Consider the following 17,248-nt stretch of genomic DNA (forward strand, 5'->3'; position numbering starts at 1 on the left):
ATATACATGAAAATAAATAAAGATCTTGTATAAGCTAATCCAACAGAATGCCCCTACTATTGAGGGCACAGAGGATGAAATATGGAGGGAGAGTACAATAGTGCGCGACGCTTGGAGAATGGTACCTCTGTTTATTGAATTAGGTACGGGCGGAAGTCCCAGTGATCAGAAAAGATAGGTTATAGACATATTTAGCACCTTTGGACAAGAGAGGGATTCTGGAGCGCTTAGAGTAACCAACAGGGCAAAGGTGAAAAGTGGAGGACTTACCCAATGTGTGCTCAATACAGAAGATTCCACTTGAGAGGATGTCGTGTTAAGACACGTTTCCAGTGCAACGTGGTGGGTCATCTCAGGAAGGAGTGCTTGCAATTGGAAAAAGGAGGAACCGAGGAAAGGCAACAATACAATTTCAACTTGAATGGTTGCTATGACATAGACGGAGGTGGAGGCTAGTCCCTCCGTGGTGATAGGTCTGATTTCTAGCATTGACTTTCTTGCACAGTACAAATTTATCTTGATACTAGGCATGCAATTGTTTTTATTGTGTAAGGTTATTGATAGACTGAGTAGACCTCGTGATATGTATATTGTGGGAGTTGAGATGTTGTCTCCTGTTGGGAAATCAACAACCTCTAGAAGGAGAAATTAGATCTTTGCCGGTAGAGCTAAATAGTAGGGAGTAGTCTACGGACTTGATAGAATTAGTAAGGAAAGAATTTGACATAGTACTGAATGTGATTGGTCGGGTTGCGATGGCGGTTCAGGGAACCGCCTTGGCCTCTGGGTTCAAGAGTGTTGTGGCGCCCCAAGAACAGGGCTGCGGTGCGACCCCGCAAACCCAGTTTTTCAAACACTTTCTCCGAGCCAATTCCCTCATCATTTACCCCAAAACAGTACCAAACCCATAATTGCATCCCAAAACCTCAATACTACACCCAGAGCATCACATATACCCAAAAACTTAACCAAAAACCTCTTCACAAGTCAAACTTAAATCCTTGAGTTCAAAGCCTTAGGCTCCCACAAATGAACTTTGGCCCAATCTCTTTGTTTTGAATTTAAATCACAATTTGGCCTAAATTCAAAGCCTTTTATTTATTTATCTTTTAATTAGTTAATTCAATATATAATTAAATCCTTATTCAAATTAACTAATTATAATTTGAAACTTGATTTAATATTATGTATTTATATTTACATCAATTTATCAATATTAATAAATTTTCCCAAAGACTCTTTTATTCCCAAAATTTTATTACATGTAAATATTACTAAATTGACCTAGTCAATTTGATATTTCTGATTGATAATTAAATCAATTGTTTGAGACTGTTAAACTTGATTTGATAAGAGATGACATGGGGACCATGGATCCATAAATACAAACTTCAATAAATTCCCGTGAGTTTATTTATTAAATAAATGATCTCACAATTATTTAATTCCTCAGGACTCCACATTAGATTCAGAATTGAACTCTTGAATTCATAGAAAATATTTGTTTACCCGAAAAAACGGCTGCTGATAACGTGGTGAGGATTTCTTGCATATGGTTGACACGTGGCAGAAGTGCTGTTCGGCTATCGACCAAAGGCATATCGCTTCACCGGGCTTAACTATTAGATACGACCAGACTGGTCATATAATTTGATTTATTTCCTTCTAAGATTGTAATCCTGTAATAATTGCATTGAATATTTCCTCTTTATGACCTTGATACGCGGTTATTAAGGAAAGTAAATGCCCATTGGCCCAAGTAACCCTCTTTGAGCCTATAAATATGCATGAAATAGCTCAAGGAAGAGATTTTTTTTTTTTATCTAAAAATCTTTTTCCTGAGTATTGAGAGAAATATAGCTATAGTGTAATTATTCATCGTCTTATTGTAATTCCCTCAAGGTTTGTGAAACTCAAAAACCCTAGTTCTTTGATCACGACTTTGAGATTCAATATTAATAATAGCACTAAGTGGATGTAGGTCATTACCATTCTTTGGGGCCGAACCACTATAAATCCTTGGTGTTTTCTTCTTATCCGTTAGATTGAATTCTTAATTGTCGTTTTATCTTTTGTCGTATATTTGACTCCGTGTCGTTGGCCAAATCGAGGGTCAACAATATTTTTCAAACCATAAATACATTATCCTTTGTTATAACCATTACAGTCAGTGAATCATCTATCGATGATTTACTAATGAGTCGGGTACAAATTACCGTTTTACCCATCATCAGTATTTTATCCTTAGCTCCCACTAAGTTCCTTATAAATGATATTTCCATGAACTTAATCACAAAAATGAGATCTCAATAATTTAACCTTTTGAACAAAGCAATTAAGGAAACCATCTTTCCACTTCTCATACAAAACTTATAAATTTCATATCTATGAATAATACTCTCACTCAATTACACTACTAAATCTCCAAGATATAAGTATGGGCTAGACCGTAGGTTAAGATTGTAACGAACAAGTCAAAAGATTTAAATAATATAATTAACAGAATATTATCACTCAGAATTAAGATCGACTTGACCTATGGTCAACATTGTGACATTGATTAGATTCGATAACAATGATACTTATTTATCAATCAATAATCAATATCGGTCCTAGTTCAATGTAACAAAATACAATCGATCTTATCTATTTGGTCAATGCCTTGGACAAGACATCACACCACGAATGTGTAAGTAGATCATATCGTAGATTACCTAATCAGTGAAAATCCATTGCAGTGGTCTAATCTTAGGACTCGTTCTTTTGAACCTATAATTTACTGTGACCTAGTTACTATAATTGTAACTATCTATATGTTCGAGATTTTATAAATGTTTGTATTATTTTAATAAACATGTAATAAAACAGGCGAATAATGCAAAATGATTTCTACTTCTTTTATTGATAATAAAAATGTGTTACATGAGGAATATAATTTTATTAAGGACATAAAACCCAATAGAATACCCAGCTCTACGAGAAAGGGGACCTAAATAATAAAATTAATTTCAATCTAAATTAATTAATTTTTATTATTCTAATTCAATATTTAGCACACAAAGCAAGAATACACCATAATATTACCCACACATTCTTAGAGCACATTATCTTATTATACAATCACAACTCACAATAACAAAAGACTAAAGTATATAAAATTACTATATTTATCACAAAATAACTAATTGAAGGATTGCCCGGAGAAGAGTGAACACATAGGGAAGGTTATCAATCTTTTGCGGGAAGTTATCATCGGTTAAATTAAAATGAGACAAGAAACATTTGATTTTTCCATAAAGTATTGGTGAGAACATTCTTAATTGAACAATCATAACACAAATTCATTCAATAACATATATCCATTTGACACTAAATAGGCAATCTCAAAGACACAAATATGATTGACTAATTGAAACAGTAAGAAATAAATAAATGAAGAACGTGGCTTGTGGCCTCATCGCCAGAAACATGTAGATGCCTCTTCAATGTATCCACTATTTTATTGACGATTCGTTGTCTCGTCTCTGGTTGCAACTCAATTTTCCAATCGGTGGTGGTACTGGCAGTAGATTATCTAAATGAACCATTTTAAATATATACATATATGGCAAATAATGAATACAAATAACTATTTTTAACGAACACACATGATGAGAGAATCCTAAAATCCTTAAACCTCTCTCATAAAAAAAATGCCCACCAATGGAGTTTGTAGAGAACCACTGCTTACGCTACCGAAAATGCTACGAAGAAGACGATGACAAAAGCAAGAGGCCATCGATGACTACTTCTTTTTCTTCTTCTTTGAGAATCAATAATGTCCATCATATTATTTGCGAATGGAACAAGCCGAGAACAAGAGAATAAGTGGTGTATTCCTTTTATTATTATTATTAAAAATATGTTCATTTATAAAGTTGCAAATAATGTCCCAATCAATTTTTTTACAGATAAATTCCCTTTATGTCCCTATTTATTATCAAAAGCAATCAACGACATATAATAATTCTAAAAACATCAATTACATATCAAACGACACGAAAATAAAAGCATGAAATTTCAAGGTCCATAACGGTCGCCAAATCCGTTAAAATTAGAGGGAGGGAGCAGTCCAAAGCCACAGGAAGGAAGCAAGAGGCAAAAGCCATGGCTATGGCATGGATGATGACTCTCTCTCCTTCTTATTCTTCTACTTACACTGCTCTGGTTTCGCCTTCTCTCAGACCTCTCTCCAATTCAACACTACCTTTTCGAACCTTCACAAAGAAGAAGACTCTGAACTCGTGGAGACCTCTCTCGGTTTCAGCTTCGGCTTCTTCTGGCCTCCGCGCTCTCATATTTGACTGCGATGGCGTCATACTCGAGTCCGAGCACTTGCACCGCCAAGCTTACAACGATGCTTTCGCTCATTTCAATGTTCGATGTACGACCTCGCCGGAGCCCCTAACCTGGGGTTCTGAATTTTATGACGCGCTTCAGAACCAAATCGGCGGTGGAAAACCCAAAATGCGATGGTTACTACGGATATTTCTTACCTTTCTCTGTTTAGATATATTTTTTTAAAAATTGAGAATGTCATTGGTTGGGGTGTTTTGGATTGGTATTAGGTATTTCAAGGAGTATGGATGGCCTTCGTCGACAATTTTCGAGACACCTCCAGAAGATGATGAGAGTCGATCTAAATTGATCGATACATTGCAGGTGTAACTTTACTTTACTCTTCTTTTTTTTATTAGTGTACGGATGATGAGAAAAATGTCAAGAAAATTTTGTGATGTTGAAAATGTAACTGTTAAGATTTCTTGTTTTTTACCCAAGAAAATTGAGTACTTTTATAACAATTAGGAGATATAGGAAACTATTTAATATTACTGATTTGACCTCATTGAGGTTACTTTTGCTTAGGTTGGCGAATTTGCTTGCTTTTAGAAGCTGAACCAGGTTAAGTACATAGAAACCCAATGTTCACTTCCACAAGAGAAAAAAGTTTCAATTTCCTTTTCAACTATACTTATTGAGAAAACAATGTTGAAATTTTAATGTGATTTGGTGAATATCATGTAAATTATTAATTGTAGAGAGCAATATGATCATTTTCATATCGGCTTTACCAGTTGAGATATTCTTTTCATTCTATGCTTCTGTAGGATTGGAAAACTGAAAGATACAAGGAGATAATTAAGTCTGGAACTGTAAGGACACATTTTCTCTCTGTTTCCCGGTTTTATTGTTTGAAATTGTTATCAATAAGTCGATTAAATCAGTAAACTGAATTTGTTTTTCCCAGGTGGAACCTAGACCTGGAGTTTTGAGACTAATGGATGAGGCCAAGGCTGCTGTAAGAGTTAAATTCATTTTTAATGCAACTTTTCTTGTAAGGCACACGGATTATACTTTTTTTTTTCTTTCTTTCTTCTGTCTGCATAACTTGATATAAGTTGGTTCCAACACCATGTTTGTCTTTCATGAGTTATCTGATCCGAGATTGATTCTCTTTTCTGCGTTATTTTTCTGTTCCATTTTTTATTTTGTAGATTTATTTTGCTTAATGGTGTTTGCTTATGTTGTTCTCAGCCTCTTCTGCTCACTGTTGACAGGGAACATTGCTTGCTGTTTGCTCAGCAGCAACTAAAAGTTCAGTCGTATTATGTCTTGAAAATCTTATTGGCCTAGTAAGCTTCTTCATCTGCTGTTGTTTACTTGACGAGATATGTTTACCTTTTTTTATTTTCATGAAGCTTGTTATTTATTTATTTTTACTGTGTTTTAGGAGCGGTTCCAAGGTCTTGATTGCTTCCTCGCTGGTATGATGATGATTTCTATACTAATTAGTTTATGATTGAAAAGTTTATTCTTTTATGTTTTATCCTTAGTTGATTCTGCTTTTTACATTGAAGATAGAAGATATACACTACAGAAAGAGAAGAAAAATATGTTAGTAGTTAGTTGCACCAGTGCTCAAGAAATATTCTTTTATTTGTTTATGTCATATATGGCGCCCTTTTTCATTTGGTTTGCCACTTTATTTTGTACCTATTAGAAAATTTCTATTCAAAACAACTAAATTTTTTGTCATTTATTTATCCTTCGCTTGCAGGTGATGATGTTAAGTTGAAAAAGCCAGATCCTTCTATTTATTTGACAGCTGCTGAGGTAATTAATTTAGTATCTCTCTTTCTTGCCTTTTTATTAGAAGTAAATGTTATTAAGAATTTTATAATCAAAGTTGAAATTTAGAGTAACCTATAATTTCTCTCTTTTTCTTGCAGAAGTTAGGTGTATCAGGAATAGAATGTCTAGTTGTGGAAGACAGCGTAATTGGCTTACAGGTAGATCTTATTTCTGGAGCTATTTATTTTATATTCATAAGATACTCCCAGATTCAAAAATATAAATAAATAAATTCAAATAAGTGGACGAAAATTATGTTATACAGCTTTCTCTTTTTTCAATAGGACTAATACATCCAACGCTGAGAAACAAATGAATTTATTTAGAAGAAAGAAATATTAAATTACTTTTAATTGAAGTAAATTGTATCCAAGGAGATAGCCTCCTAACGTATGGTTCCAAACTTTCAATATCTTTTTCTTTCGGTTTCTGCTGAAGTTGGGTAAGGCCATTTTCATAATCCTTTTAGTTTAGCCAAATCCCAGCAAATTCACCCTGCAAGTGATATACCAAAGTTTATCTGTTATGGGTAGTAAATTATTTAATCAAGTTGAAATCCATTAATGTGTTTAAACTTAATTAAAGTTATCCTCTTTAGGCAGCAACAGGTGCTGGGATGCCGTGTGTAATTACCTATACATCTTCAACAGCTGACCAGGTACGGCTCTTTCCTCTATAGCTATTGGAGACCCCAAAAATAAATACGAAGAAAAGATAACTAAAACGTGATATAGCCAGTAACTACTATCCACATCACTGCATGACAAGATAAATAAGTTTTCTTACATTGATTTTACATTGTGAACGCTCTAGGATTTTAATGATGCAATAGCAAAATATCCTGACTTGAGCAATGTGAGGTATGAATCACATACTTGACTTTAATGGTAACACATCATTTTGTTACATCTCTCAATTGATTTTGTTATACATGTTTTATGCCATCTGTACAGATTGATAGACCTGGAACAATTACTTCAAAAAGTGGCCACTACCAAATAGAAAATTTGTTATTTTATTATTATTATTTTTTTTTTTTTGGAATTGCAGAGTTTTATCTTATTTGAACTTTTCTTGGAGAATATTGAAGGTGCCATGGTGATGCCTTGGCAGTTTCCTTTGTTAGATTGGTTTAAAAAATTGTGTTGTAAATTTGGCAAAATTAAATACAATACCAAAAAAGGGCCTTTGTTCCAAATGGGCAAAAGGCAAATGAGGAAGTGAGGGTTGAGGAGGTACAGGTACCATTAAGTATATATGAGAGAAGTTATGTGATTGTATGAAGAGGAATTTACATTTTATATGGGAAATTTGATAAATCATGCTTATATTAGCTTAATAATTAAAATTTGAACCAAAGTTAACCACCATATGATATCAATGCTCATCTTTCATTTAATACCAAAAATACCCCTCTCATGACACCTTTCCTTTCTATTCTCCCTCTTCCTCTCTACCTCTCTTCACCATACCTCTCTTCACCATACATTATCTCACTCTCTCTTCATCATACGTTTTACACACAAGATTTTTATACTAAAATCTTGCAAGAAAGATACACATTCGGACATTGTGGATTGTTTGAGGAGAAACACCAAGCTTTGTGTTATTTTTGCTCATAGTGAAGAGATTAAATGAGTAAGTGATTTTCTTTGATTCTTGTTGTTGTTGGTTGCTTTTATGATTCATAATGCTGTTTAGATGTTGGATCTGTAGTTTGTTGGCATTTTTTGCTGTTTTTTTGGGTGAAAATCGTGTTATGTGAAAATCTGCGTTTTCTTGGGTTCCCTGAGTTCTTTCTAAATGTCCGATAGTGTCCAATAGAGGCCCGATACAGGCACGATAGTTGTTGAGTTTCAAGGTTAGGGATGAAGGTCCGATGGCAACCCGATGGTTGCCCGATAGTTTGGTTACCCGATGGTCATAAAGGTAAGATGGCTACCCGATGGTTGCCCGATTATTATTTTAAATCTATACACCCTTTTAAGTACGATAATGGATCGATAGTAGTCCGATATATGCCCGATTGTTATTATTAAGTTACTGCGAACCTAATAGTACGATGGTACACGATGTTACTCGATACTTGCCCGATATTAGTGTTTTAAGTGATCAAAAACATAAATAAAACTTTGCCCGATGCCACCCGATACTGGTACGATGCCAAAACATTTGAACTAAATTTCGACATTTTGTTGCCATTTACTGATTTTTTTTTCTTTGTACATGATAGGGTCAACTTTGTTCGCGTACTTAATGTATAATGGTGTTTGGGAGCGTGAAGGTAGAGATTGGGTTTTTAATGGAGCCGAAAATTTAACGTTTGAGTTGGAGAAGGACATAACTTACTCACAACTTGTTGAACTTTTGTACTCAGAGCTGGAGGTTGACAAAGTGCAGTATGACCTGAAATTAGAAGTGAATTATGAGTACATGAAAGGGTTAATGTATCGGCCTGAACTTATAAGGAATGACAAGGGTGTAAGCTTATATTTGTCAATGCTTTTGAAGAAGCCAGATGAATTTGTTCCCATTTTTGTGTCTTTGGTGGAGAAGAATATCATTGTTGATCGTAATCCTCCACCAAGTACTGTTAAGGATACTCGTAGTGAGGTTGGGACTTATGTTCCAGAAACAAATCCGGAGGTGCTGGTAGCCACTGCTGTACCTGAATCAAACTCTTTCATACCGACAGTTGATCATGTAGCACAGATGTCATTTCATGATGATTTTCCTGATTGTCCTGACCCTGAAAATGATTTTGAGGGCAATGACGATTTTCTTGATTATCCTGAACCTGATGCTGATTTTGATTGCAATGAAGATGTAAGAGACAACCAAGAAACAGAGGTCCGTTCTCAAGCTTTGAGCCTGAGTCCACTGTCGTACCAAATACCGAGGCAAACAACATGTAGAAGTAGACCCCGTAGAGAAGATCGCCAAACACCTGGTACTAGTAGTAGTCGTCCAGACGGAACAAATGATGCTAGAGAATTTAGTGATCCACTCTCTTCTTCGACATATTATAGTAAATTCAAAGCTCAGATGTTTACAAGAGAAGACATTGAGGATAATAGTCACTATATATCTATGGGTGGCACATCGGGCGGGGAGATTCATTTAGGAAAGTTTTTCAGAGACAAGGAACATTTAAAGAAGGTTGCTGGCTTGTTTGCAATGAAGAAGGGATTCGACTTTATAGTTAAGAAGTCTGGTACTGATGTTTGGTACATTACATGCAAGGATCCTGATTGTGGGTGGAGGTTAAGAGGGAAGAAGAAGCAACTTTCTAACATGTTCGAGGTGACAACATTTGAAAATGTACACACATGTTCCCTCGATGTTCGAAAAATAGATAACCGTCAAGCATCACCTTTGGTAGTTGCCGAACTGATCAAGGATAAATTCTCAGTTAACGGTTCAGATTATTTAGCCTCCAAAATAAGAGAAGATATGAAGAATTCTTTCGGGATCGAAATGAGTTATGAGAAGGCTTGGAGATGCAGAGAGAAAGCACTCCACATAGTTAGGGGTACGCCTGAAGCTTCATATTCGAAGTTACCTGGGTACTTGCACATGCTGCAGTTGAACAATCTCGATTCCATTACTGATTTCAAGGTAGACGAGGGTCGCTTCAAGTATTGCTTTTTTTCTCTGGGTGCTTGTAGGCGGGGATTCAAGTTTTGTCGACCTGTTATATGTATTGATGGGTCCTTCTTGAAAACTAGGTATGGTGGCCAATTGTTGTGTGTCGTGGCATTGGATTCAGACAGCCACATATTTCCGATTGCTTTCGCAATAGTTGACAGTGAGAACCACCCATTCAGGTCTGCCTCTACAGCTACCCATTGCAATTGGTCTTTCAAGAAGATGGCAAAATAAATGAACTCCTTGTTCTGCCAACTCGGTAAGAACTGGACTGCATCACCCCTAACCAGGTCCAATATACTGTCATCCTAACTAAATCTAGAGTAGTCAGAACCTGGAAAAGCGTCCCACCGAGCCTTCAATGATTCGGGAAAAATTGTAGGCATAACAACACATTTATGAGGGTACACGTTAGGATAAAATTCTAGACGCCTCCTCATGAGATGGAATGCTGCATCTAAATGCTACATTAAAGGAAAATTAAGTCAGTAACCACGTCATCGTACCAAAATAAATAAACAAAAAACTATCAGACATGAATATAGTAACTATCGTACCCCAATCGTACCATAATCGTACCCCAATCGTACATGAATATAGTAACAAAATAACAACAATAAAACCTTCTATCGTACCCATATCGTGCTAATGTCGTACTATCATCGTACCTTTATGGCAAAAACTAGTATTATACACCATCGTACCCACTAGCGTCCCACTGTCGTACCATCATCGTACATTATCGTACTACCATCGTACCTATATCGTCCCACTACAAATTCTAAAATTACGATGGTAATAGTAACTACTTAACAAATTATATCGTACCCCTATCGTGCTAATGTCGTACCACCATCGTACCATTGATATATAAACAGTTTATAATTTGACACTTATAATTATCGTACTACCATCGTACACCAATCGTACCTATATCGTACCACTACATATAGAAACATTTAAATAAATTTTCAACATTATTTAATTATGAAGTTATAGAAAACTTATAGAGTCAGAAAGCCATGTCCTTGGAGTATGCAGTTTCAGGAACCAAGCAGCATCGTGTGTCCCTGAGAAGCATCCCCTCGGATATTTATTCCCAATGGTGCCAAGCAACCACTTGTGAAAGGTCATAAGTAATTTACCATCGACAACCCTCAATGGATCCACATTCACTGCTGTCTTCGATTTCTTATTCCTTTTCCTCAATGCAGTGTACTCATCGAACCACCTAGGCCTCTTTCTTTCTCTCCTCTTCTCCGATGCTGGTGGAGCTATGTTTAAGAATTGTACTTCAGAATCTTCAGTATCTCCGATTACAGTAATTTGCATATCCTCTGGTGTGCGAAAAATGTGATCATCTACATCATCAGGTCTGTAATCGTTAGGGAGAATGTCTTCATCTACAGGAGACTGAGGACCTTCTTCAGTGGACTGAGGGTGTGGATCTGGAGCTGGCCTACTAAGATCTTCCATCATTGTCATCAGCTTCTGCAATTGACCCAAGATCTCGGACTGACCTTTAATAAGGGCACTTTGTTGCCCTTCAACCTTTTCCAACCTGGCCAAAATCATAGAGTAGCCTGGTTGCTCAGCTTGGGAGGAGGTGCTGGCATGAGGTGTTGATGGGGGAACCTCAGGTGCCTCAGGTTGAGCTGATGGAACCTCCTTAAAAATATTTGCTGCTTCTGCTTGCTCAGCTAACTTTTCAGCAAGCTTTTCAGCCTGGCTCTGTAAGGCTTCCTGTGTAGGCTGTCCATCGGGACCCACCTCTAGTTCCTCTAACCCCATGTCCACATACAATGGGGATTCATTGTCTGTAAGGGTCCTCACATACTGTTCTTCAGCAGGTCGGGCACACAGGTAAGGGTATACTGTCAACTGCCACAAAAAACAATGCATATTTAGATTGGAAAGTAAAACAATATAAAAAATAAGTAACTGTCATCGGTGAAAAATGGTCCACTATCGTACCCCAATCGTACCATATCGTACCCATATCGTACCCATAACATAACAATATCGTACCCGTAAGTGAGAATTACTTGCTAACTATCATACCATCATCGTACAACATCGTACCAATATCGTACCTCTACAACTACATTGATAAAGAATGCATATCGTACCCCCATCGGACCATCATCATACCAAATCGTACCCCTTAGCCAGTTTTCAAACACTTGACAAAAAACCACAAAATAACCCCACAATCGTACTCAAATCGTACCCTATCGTATTCCTATCGTGCAGTACCCATAAAATTGCATATCTAGAAAAAAATATAAAACATTCAAAAGTAAAGTAAAAGCTCACCTTTTTGGCAAACAATTTAATAAGTTGCTCTTTGTGTATCTCTACTTTCTCCTTGCTCTGCCAGTTGATCATTCTTGGAATGCCTTGGCCCAATCTCACAGCATAATCCTGACCCAACTCAATGATGGACTCAAAAGCCCAATACTGCAATGCTGCAGCATACCCATAAATAGAGTACTTGGCCTCCTTTTGAGTCTTTCCTTTCTCAATCTTCTTCTGTAAATGCTTCTTCATTTCAACAAAGTCTTTTTGACAAGTTTGTAACAACTTCTGGTATGATATCTTCCCCCACGGGTACTGGAAAAAGAAGTCAACGTCGTCTACCTTCTTCAGCATGTCAGTCCAAACCATCAACTTCTCCTCACGACCTTTCAAAACACCCTCAACTAATAAGCACAAACCCATCTTGTACACATCATCAACTATTTGACAACTCTCAAAAGTTCTGCGCAGTTGCCCTATGCTCACTGGGGAATGACCATTGAAGTACTCAAGAATCAACCGATCCGAAGTGGTCTTCGCTTTAATCTCAGCTTCAGACGGTCCGGCCTCAAAATTTAAACCAGTAACTAAAGCGAACTCCAATTGGCTAAATCTACATCGTTTTTTCCCAATATAAAACTGGACTTCGTCAGTCTTCTCCCCTCTGAATTTGTGCAACAACAGCTGATGGACTAAGGCACCAGAAAAATTTAATGGTTCCGCCATGAAGAACTGTTTGAAAGGGGATTCCTTCACCCTATCCAATAAATCACACTGTATAAATTTGGCTTTAATCTTTGGAAAGTACCAACTGCCGCGCCAAGTGATACGTCCCGTAAAATGTTCCTCTACTGGAACTATCAGTTGTGGAGGTCTTAAGTTCTGCATAAAACAAATAAATACCCAATTAAATAGAATAAAAAAAAAACATCAAATTTTATATTCTGCAATATACTATCGAGCAACTATCGGACACTATCGCACCATATCGGACACCAATGAAAAACTGGAACTATAACATTATCGTGCACAATCGTACCTCACATCGTACACCATCGGATTATAACAACACAACCATTTGTTCCCACTATCGGGCACACATCGTACCCAACATCGTACCCTATCGTACCTCCATCTTCAACCTCAAGTTATCAGAAAACACAAACCTATCGTACCAACGTCGAACCACTATCGTACCCCTATCGTACAATCATCTTCAACCTGAAGTTATGAGAAACACAAATACTATCGTACCCTATCGTACCTCTAAAAAACCTATAAATTTTTTTCAAAATTTTACGGTTTATCAGATTTCACACAGTCAAATTCAACAATACATACTATAACATTTTCCAATGGAAAAGAAATTGAAAAAAACACATACCCTAGACATTTTTGCGTAATGAGGTGTCGGTTTTTCTTCTCCGGTGAGGCTTGGTTTTTCTTCGTCTCCGGTGGGGTTTTTTCCGACCGTCGAGTGAGGGAGAGAGAAGCGTCGGGTGAGGGTGGGTGAGGGAGAGAGAGGCGTCGGGTGAGAGTAGATATGTTGCTCGATGGTTTTGTGGGAGTGAAGAGTTTTGTGAGGGAACAAGAAATGGGCAGGGGAAAAGGTACGGTTTTTATTTAAGTTTTTTTATCACTATCGTGTACCATCATGTACCATCATACTATCGGGCAAGTATCGGGCACTTATCGGGTACCATCATGTACAATCGTACTAATAGGTCCGCATTAACTTAATAACAACAATCGGGCATATATCGGACTACTATCGATCCATTATCATACTTAAAAGGGTGTGTAGATTGAAAATAATAATCGGGCACCATCGGGTAGCCATCGAACCTTAATGACCATCGGGTAACCAAACATATCGGGCAAGCATCGGGTGGCCATCGGACCTCATCCCTAACCTTGAAACTCAACAACTATCGTGCCTGCATCGGGCCTCTATCGGACACTATCGGACATTTAGAAAAAAACTCAAGGAACCCAAAAAAACGCAGATTTTCACAGACCACGATTTTCACCCAAAAAACAGCAAAAAATACCAACAAACTACAGATCCAACATCTAAACAGCATTCTAAATCATAAAAACAACCAACAACAACAAGAATCAAAGAAAATCACTTACCCATGTGTATCTTTCTTGCAAGATTTTAGAGAGGAAAGGTATGAGATTTTGTTATGAGAGGGGTATTTTTAGTATTAAATGAAAGAAGAGCATTTGTATCATATGGTGGTTAACTTTGGTTCAAATTTTAATTATTAAGCTAATGTAAACATGATTTATCAAATTTCCCTTTTTAATAGGGTGTGCAAATATATGGCTTTTTTTTTTAAAAAAGTTAATCTATGGCTTTTCTTAAGAATTTTCACTTTTATGGGTTTATTTTCCCATATTTTTGTATAAAAGTTGGTTTATGCCATAGTTTTACTCTTAATCAAATTTGGAAGGATATGCTTGTAATTTGATTTTTTTTTTTTTAGGTTATTTGTTTTTTATATTGTTTTTATATTACTAATTTTATATTAAATTTTTCTTTGGTTGTTTTGCAAATTTTTTTTTTGTAATATGAATTGTTTTTAAAATTATTATTTATTTATTATAAACATGTTTTTTTTAAGATTGTACGTTTTTTTTTTCAAATCCTAGGTAAGGTAACCAGTTACTTGATTGATCTTAAAAAAAAAATCATAGAGCTAGGTTAAATAACATGCACTAGGAGGGGTAACCAGTTATCCTGAGATAAGTAACTTTCTGCCATAAGAGGGGTAACCAGTTACCTAAGAGGGGTGACGAGTTACTCATATTAAATATGAAAAGAAACATCAAATTTGAAGGAAAAAATGGAAGAACACTTCATTAAAAAAGGAAGAAGAAGTAACTATGGTTTTATTAACATAAGTAACTAATTACCATAAAGAAACCATAAATATACACTCACCAGAACATGAAACTAACCAGTTACCCTCAGAAATATACACACAAAGAATGTGAAGGTAACCAGTTACACATTCATGTTTTCATATTTTTATTAGTTTTCTTTCCAAATTTTGGTATTCCTATAAGTGTTACAGTAAAAAGAAAATGCTGAAAAAAATTATTTGAATTTTTTTACATATAGTGGAAAAAACTATATAAAAAAATTATAATAATAAAAGATAATAAATAAATAAAATAGTAGAATAATTATGTAATGTTAAAATATATGTGTAAAAAAAAAAAAATAGAATGAGAAAATAATAAGTACAAAAATGAAAAAAAAAACAAAAGAAATGATAAATGAAAAAAATAGATGAATAAATGAGAATGAAAAGAAGAAGAAGAAAAATAATGGAAAAATGAAAAGAAAAAAAATATGAATGAAAAAATGAAAAAAAAGCTCATATATGTGAAAAAAGAAAAAAAAAATTGGAAGAAGAAAATAATAAATACAAAAATGAAGAAAAAATATAATGAAAAAAAACTGAAAAAATATGAAAAAAAAACAATACAAATGAAAGAAAAAAATATATAAATGAATAAAAATGAATAAAAGAAGAAGAATAATGAAAAAATTGAAAGAAAAAAATTAGTAGAAAAAAAAAAGGAAAAAATGGAAGAAAAAACAAGTAAGGAAAAAAAAATAATAAAAAAATGATGGAAAAAAAAATTACCTTCAAAATCAAAGAAAATATAACTATGATAAAAAAAATGTGATATTTCTATATTTTAGTTAGCTACTAATTGTGTTTCCCATACTTTAACTTTTTCTTTAATAAATTTCCCATACAAATTAAGAAAAGTATAACTCTCATATCTTTGCACATTGATGGTATAAAAACCATATTTTTGAAAAATTCCCTTGTATGAATTTTTTACACCGTAGGGATTTTCATTGAAATACCCACATACTGCCAAAAAATAACAAAAGTACTGCTACACGGAAAAAGAAACTTTTATACGGTACAAGTTTTTTTTCAACAAAAATACAGTTTCTTCCTCATCATTCTCTCACAAATGGAGGAAGTTTCTCCTTCCTGTACCACCCACAGCACCGATCTCAGAGCAAAAAAAAAACCATAGGTGTCGACAAACTCCATTTGATAACAACGACAGAAAGATCAAGTTCCAACTTTTTTTTAAAAAAAACATTCGATTTCAGCAAAATTGGAAGAAAAAATGGGTAAGAATATTCTCAAACAACATGTTTTTCAAATCATCATAAACATCGACGAAGAACATCGTGAAATCAACCAACAACTTGGAAATCAATGGTAATCAGCAACAAAAAATCCTCCATTAAGCTATATCAACAAAAATTCAACAAAAAAAATATATATATAATAACTTTCACTAAGATTTAGAAGCAGAGATGAAGGAAAAAAAATCAGAAAACAACTTCAAATAAAGGAGGTAAGATGGAAAATATAGTGAAAATAGGAAGAATGTTTTGAAATTTATATTCATCCAAATGTTTATGTAGTGTTGTTTTTATGTTTATATCACTGAACCTGAGATATAAAATGTATAATTGCCACTGAAAACATTGTATTATATATTAAAAAAAATATTATTTACTTTTTCAGATAATGGAATCCAATATTGATTCTGGTACAAAGCAATGGACATTGAATGATAAAAAAAAGTATGTTGATTTCGAAGCAAGTAAATAATTTATACCGAAGCATTGCAAATATGAAAAGCTTGTTGAGAAACTGTATCTGTAACAAAACGGCAACCAAGAATCAACAACCATTCAACTATAGTATCAAATGAATTAATGTTATCCACCACTGAAAATAAGGCAACACAATCAACCAATCTATTTTTCACCTCTAGATGGTCAATAGTGACACAATAACATGACACACAACATGAATTAATTCATAAATATGAAAAACAACACAAGATCGATCTCGGATAAAAACCATACAACTATGACCTAATCCAAAACATGTATAGTCAATGCAAGAGCAACACCAAAGCAACAAATAAATAAAAAAAATGGAGTAAAACATATATAAAAACAACATCTGAGTTAGGAACATCAATATCATCACAACTTGACTACAACAATTAAAACAACTAATTAACAAAAATAAATTGAACAACAATGAACCAAAAACTAATAAACAACAATTGT

General features: G+C 34.8%; 1 protein-coding gene across 1 annotated transcript; it reads left to right on the top strand.

Annotated features, from left to right (window-relative positions):
• The first annotated feature begins 4,068 nt into the window (after positions 1 to 4,068).
• Positions 4,069 to 7,387, top strand: LOC133805631 (haloacid dehalogenase-like hydrolase domain-containing protein At4g39970). Its single transcript, XM_062243805.1, has 11 exons — positions 4,069 to 4,514; positions 4,608 to 4,701; positions 5,148 to 5,192; positions 5,288 to 5,338; positions 5,598 to 5,672; positions 5,771 to 5,804; positions 6,098 to 6,153; positions 6,270 to 6,329; positions 6,770 to 6,829; positions 6,985 to 7,031; positions 7,125 to 7,387. The coding sequence occupies exons 1-11, from the start codon at positions 4,147 to 4,149 to the stop codon at positions 7,171 to 7,173; spliced, it is 939 nt and encodes a 312-aa protein (XP_062099789.1). The 5' UTR covers positions 4,069 to 4,146; the 3' UTR covers positions 7,174 to 7,387.
• Positions 7,388 to 17,248: the final 9,861 nt, after the last annotated feature.

Source organism: Humulus lupulus, chromosome 1 (genome assembly GCF_963169125.1).
Source record: "Humulus lupulus chromosome 1, drHumLupu1.1, whole genome shotgun sequence".
Lineage (NCBI taxonomy): Eukaryota > Viridiplantae > Streptophyta > Magnoliopsida > Rosales > Cannabaceae > Humulus > Humulus lupulus.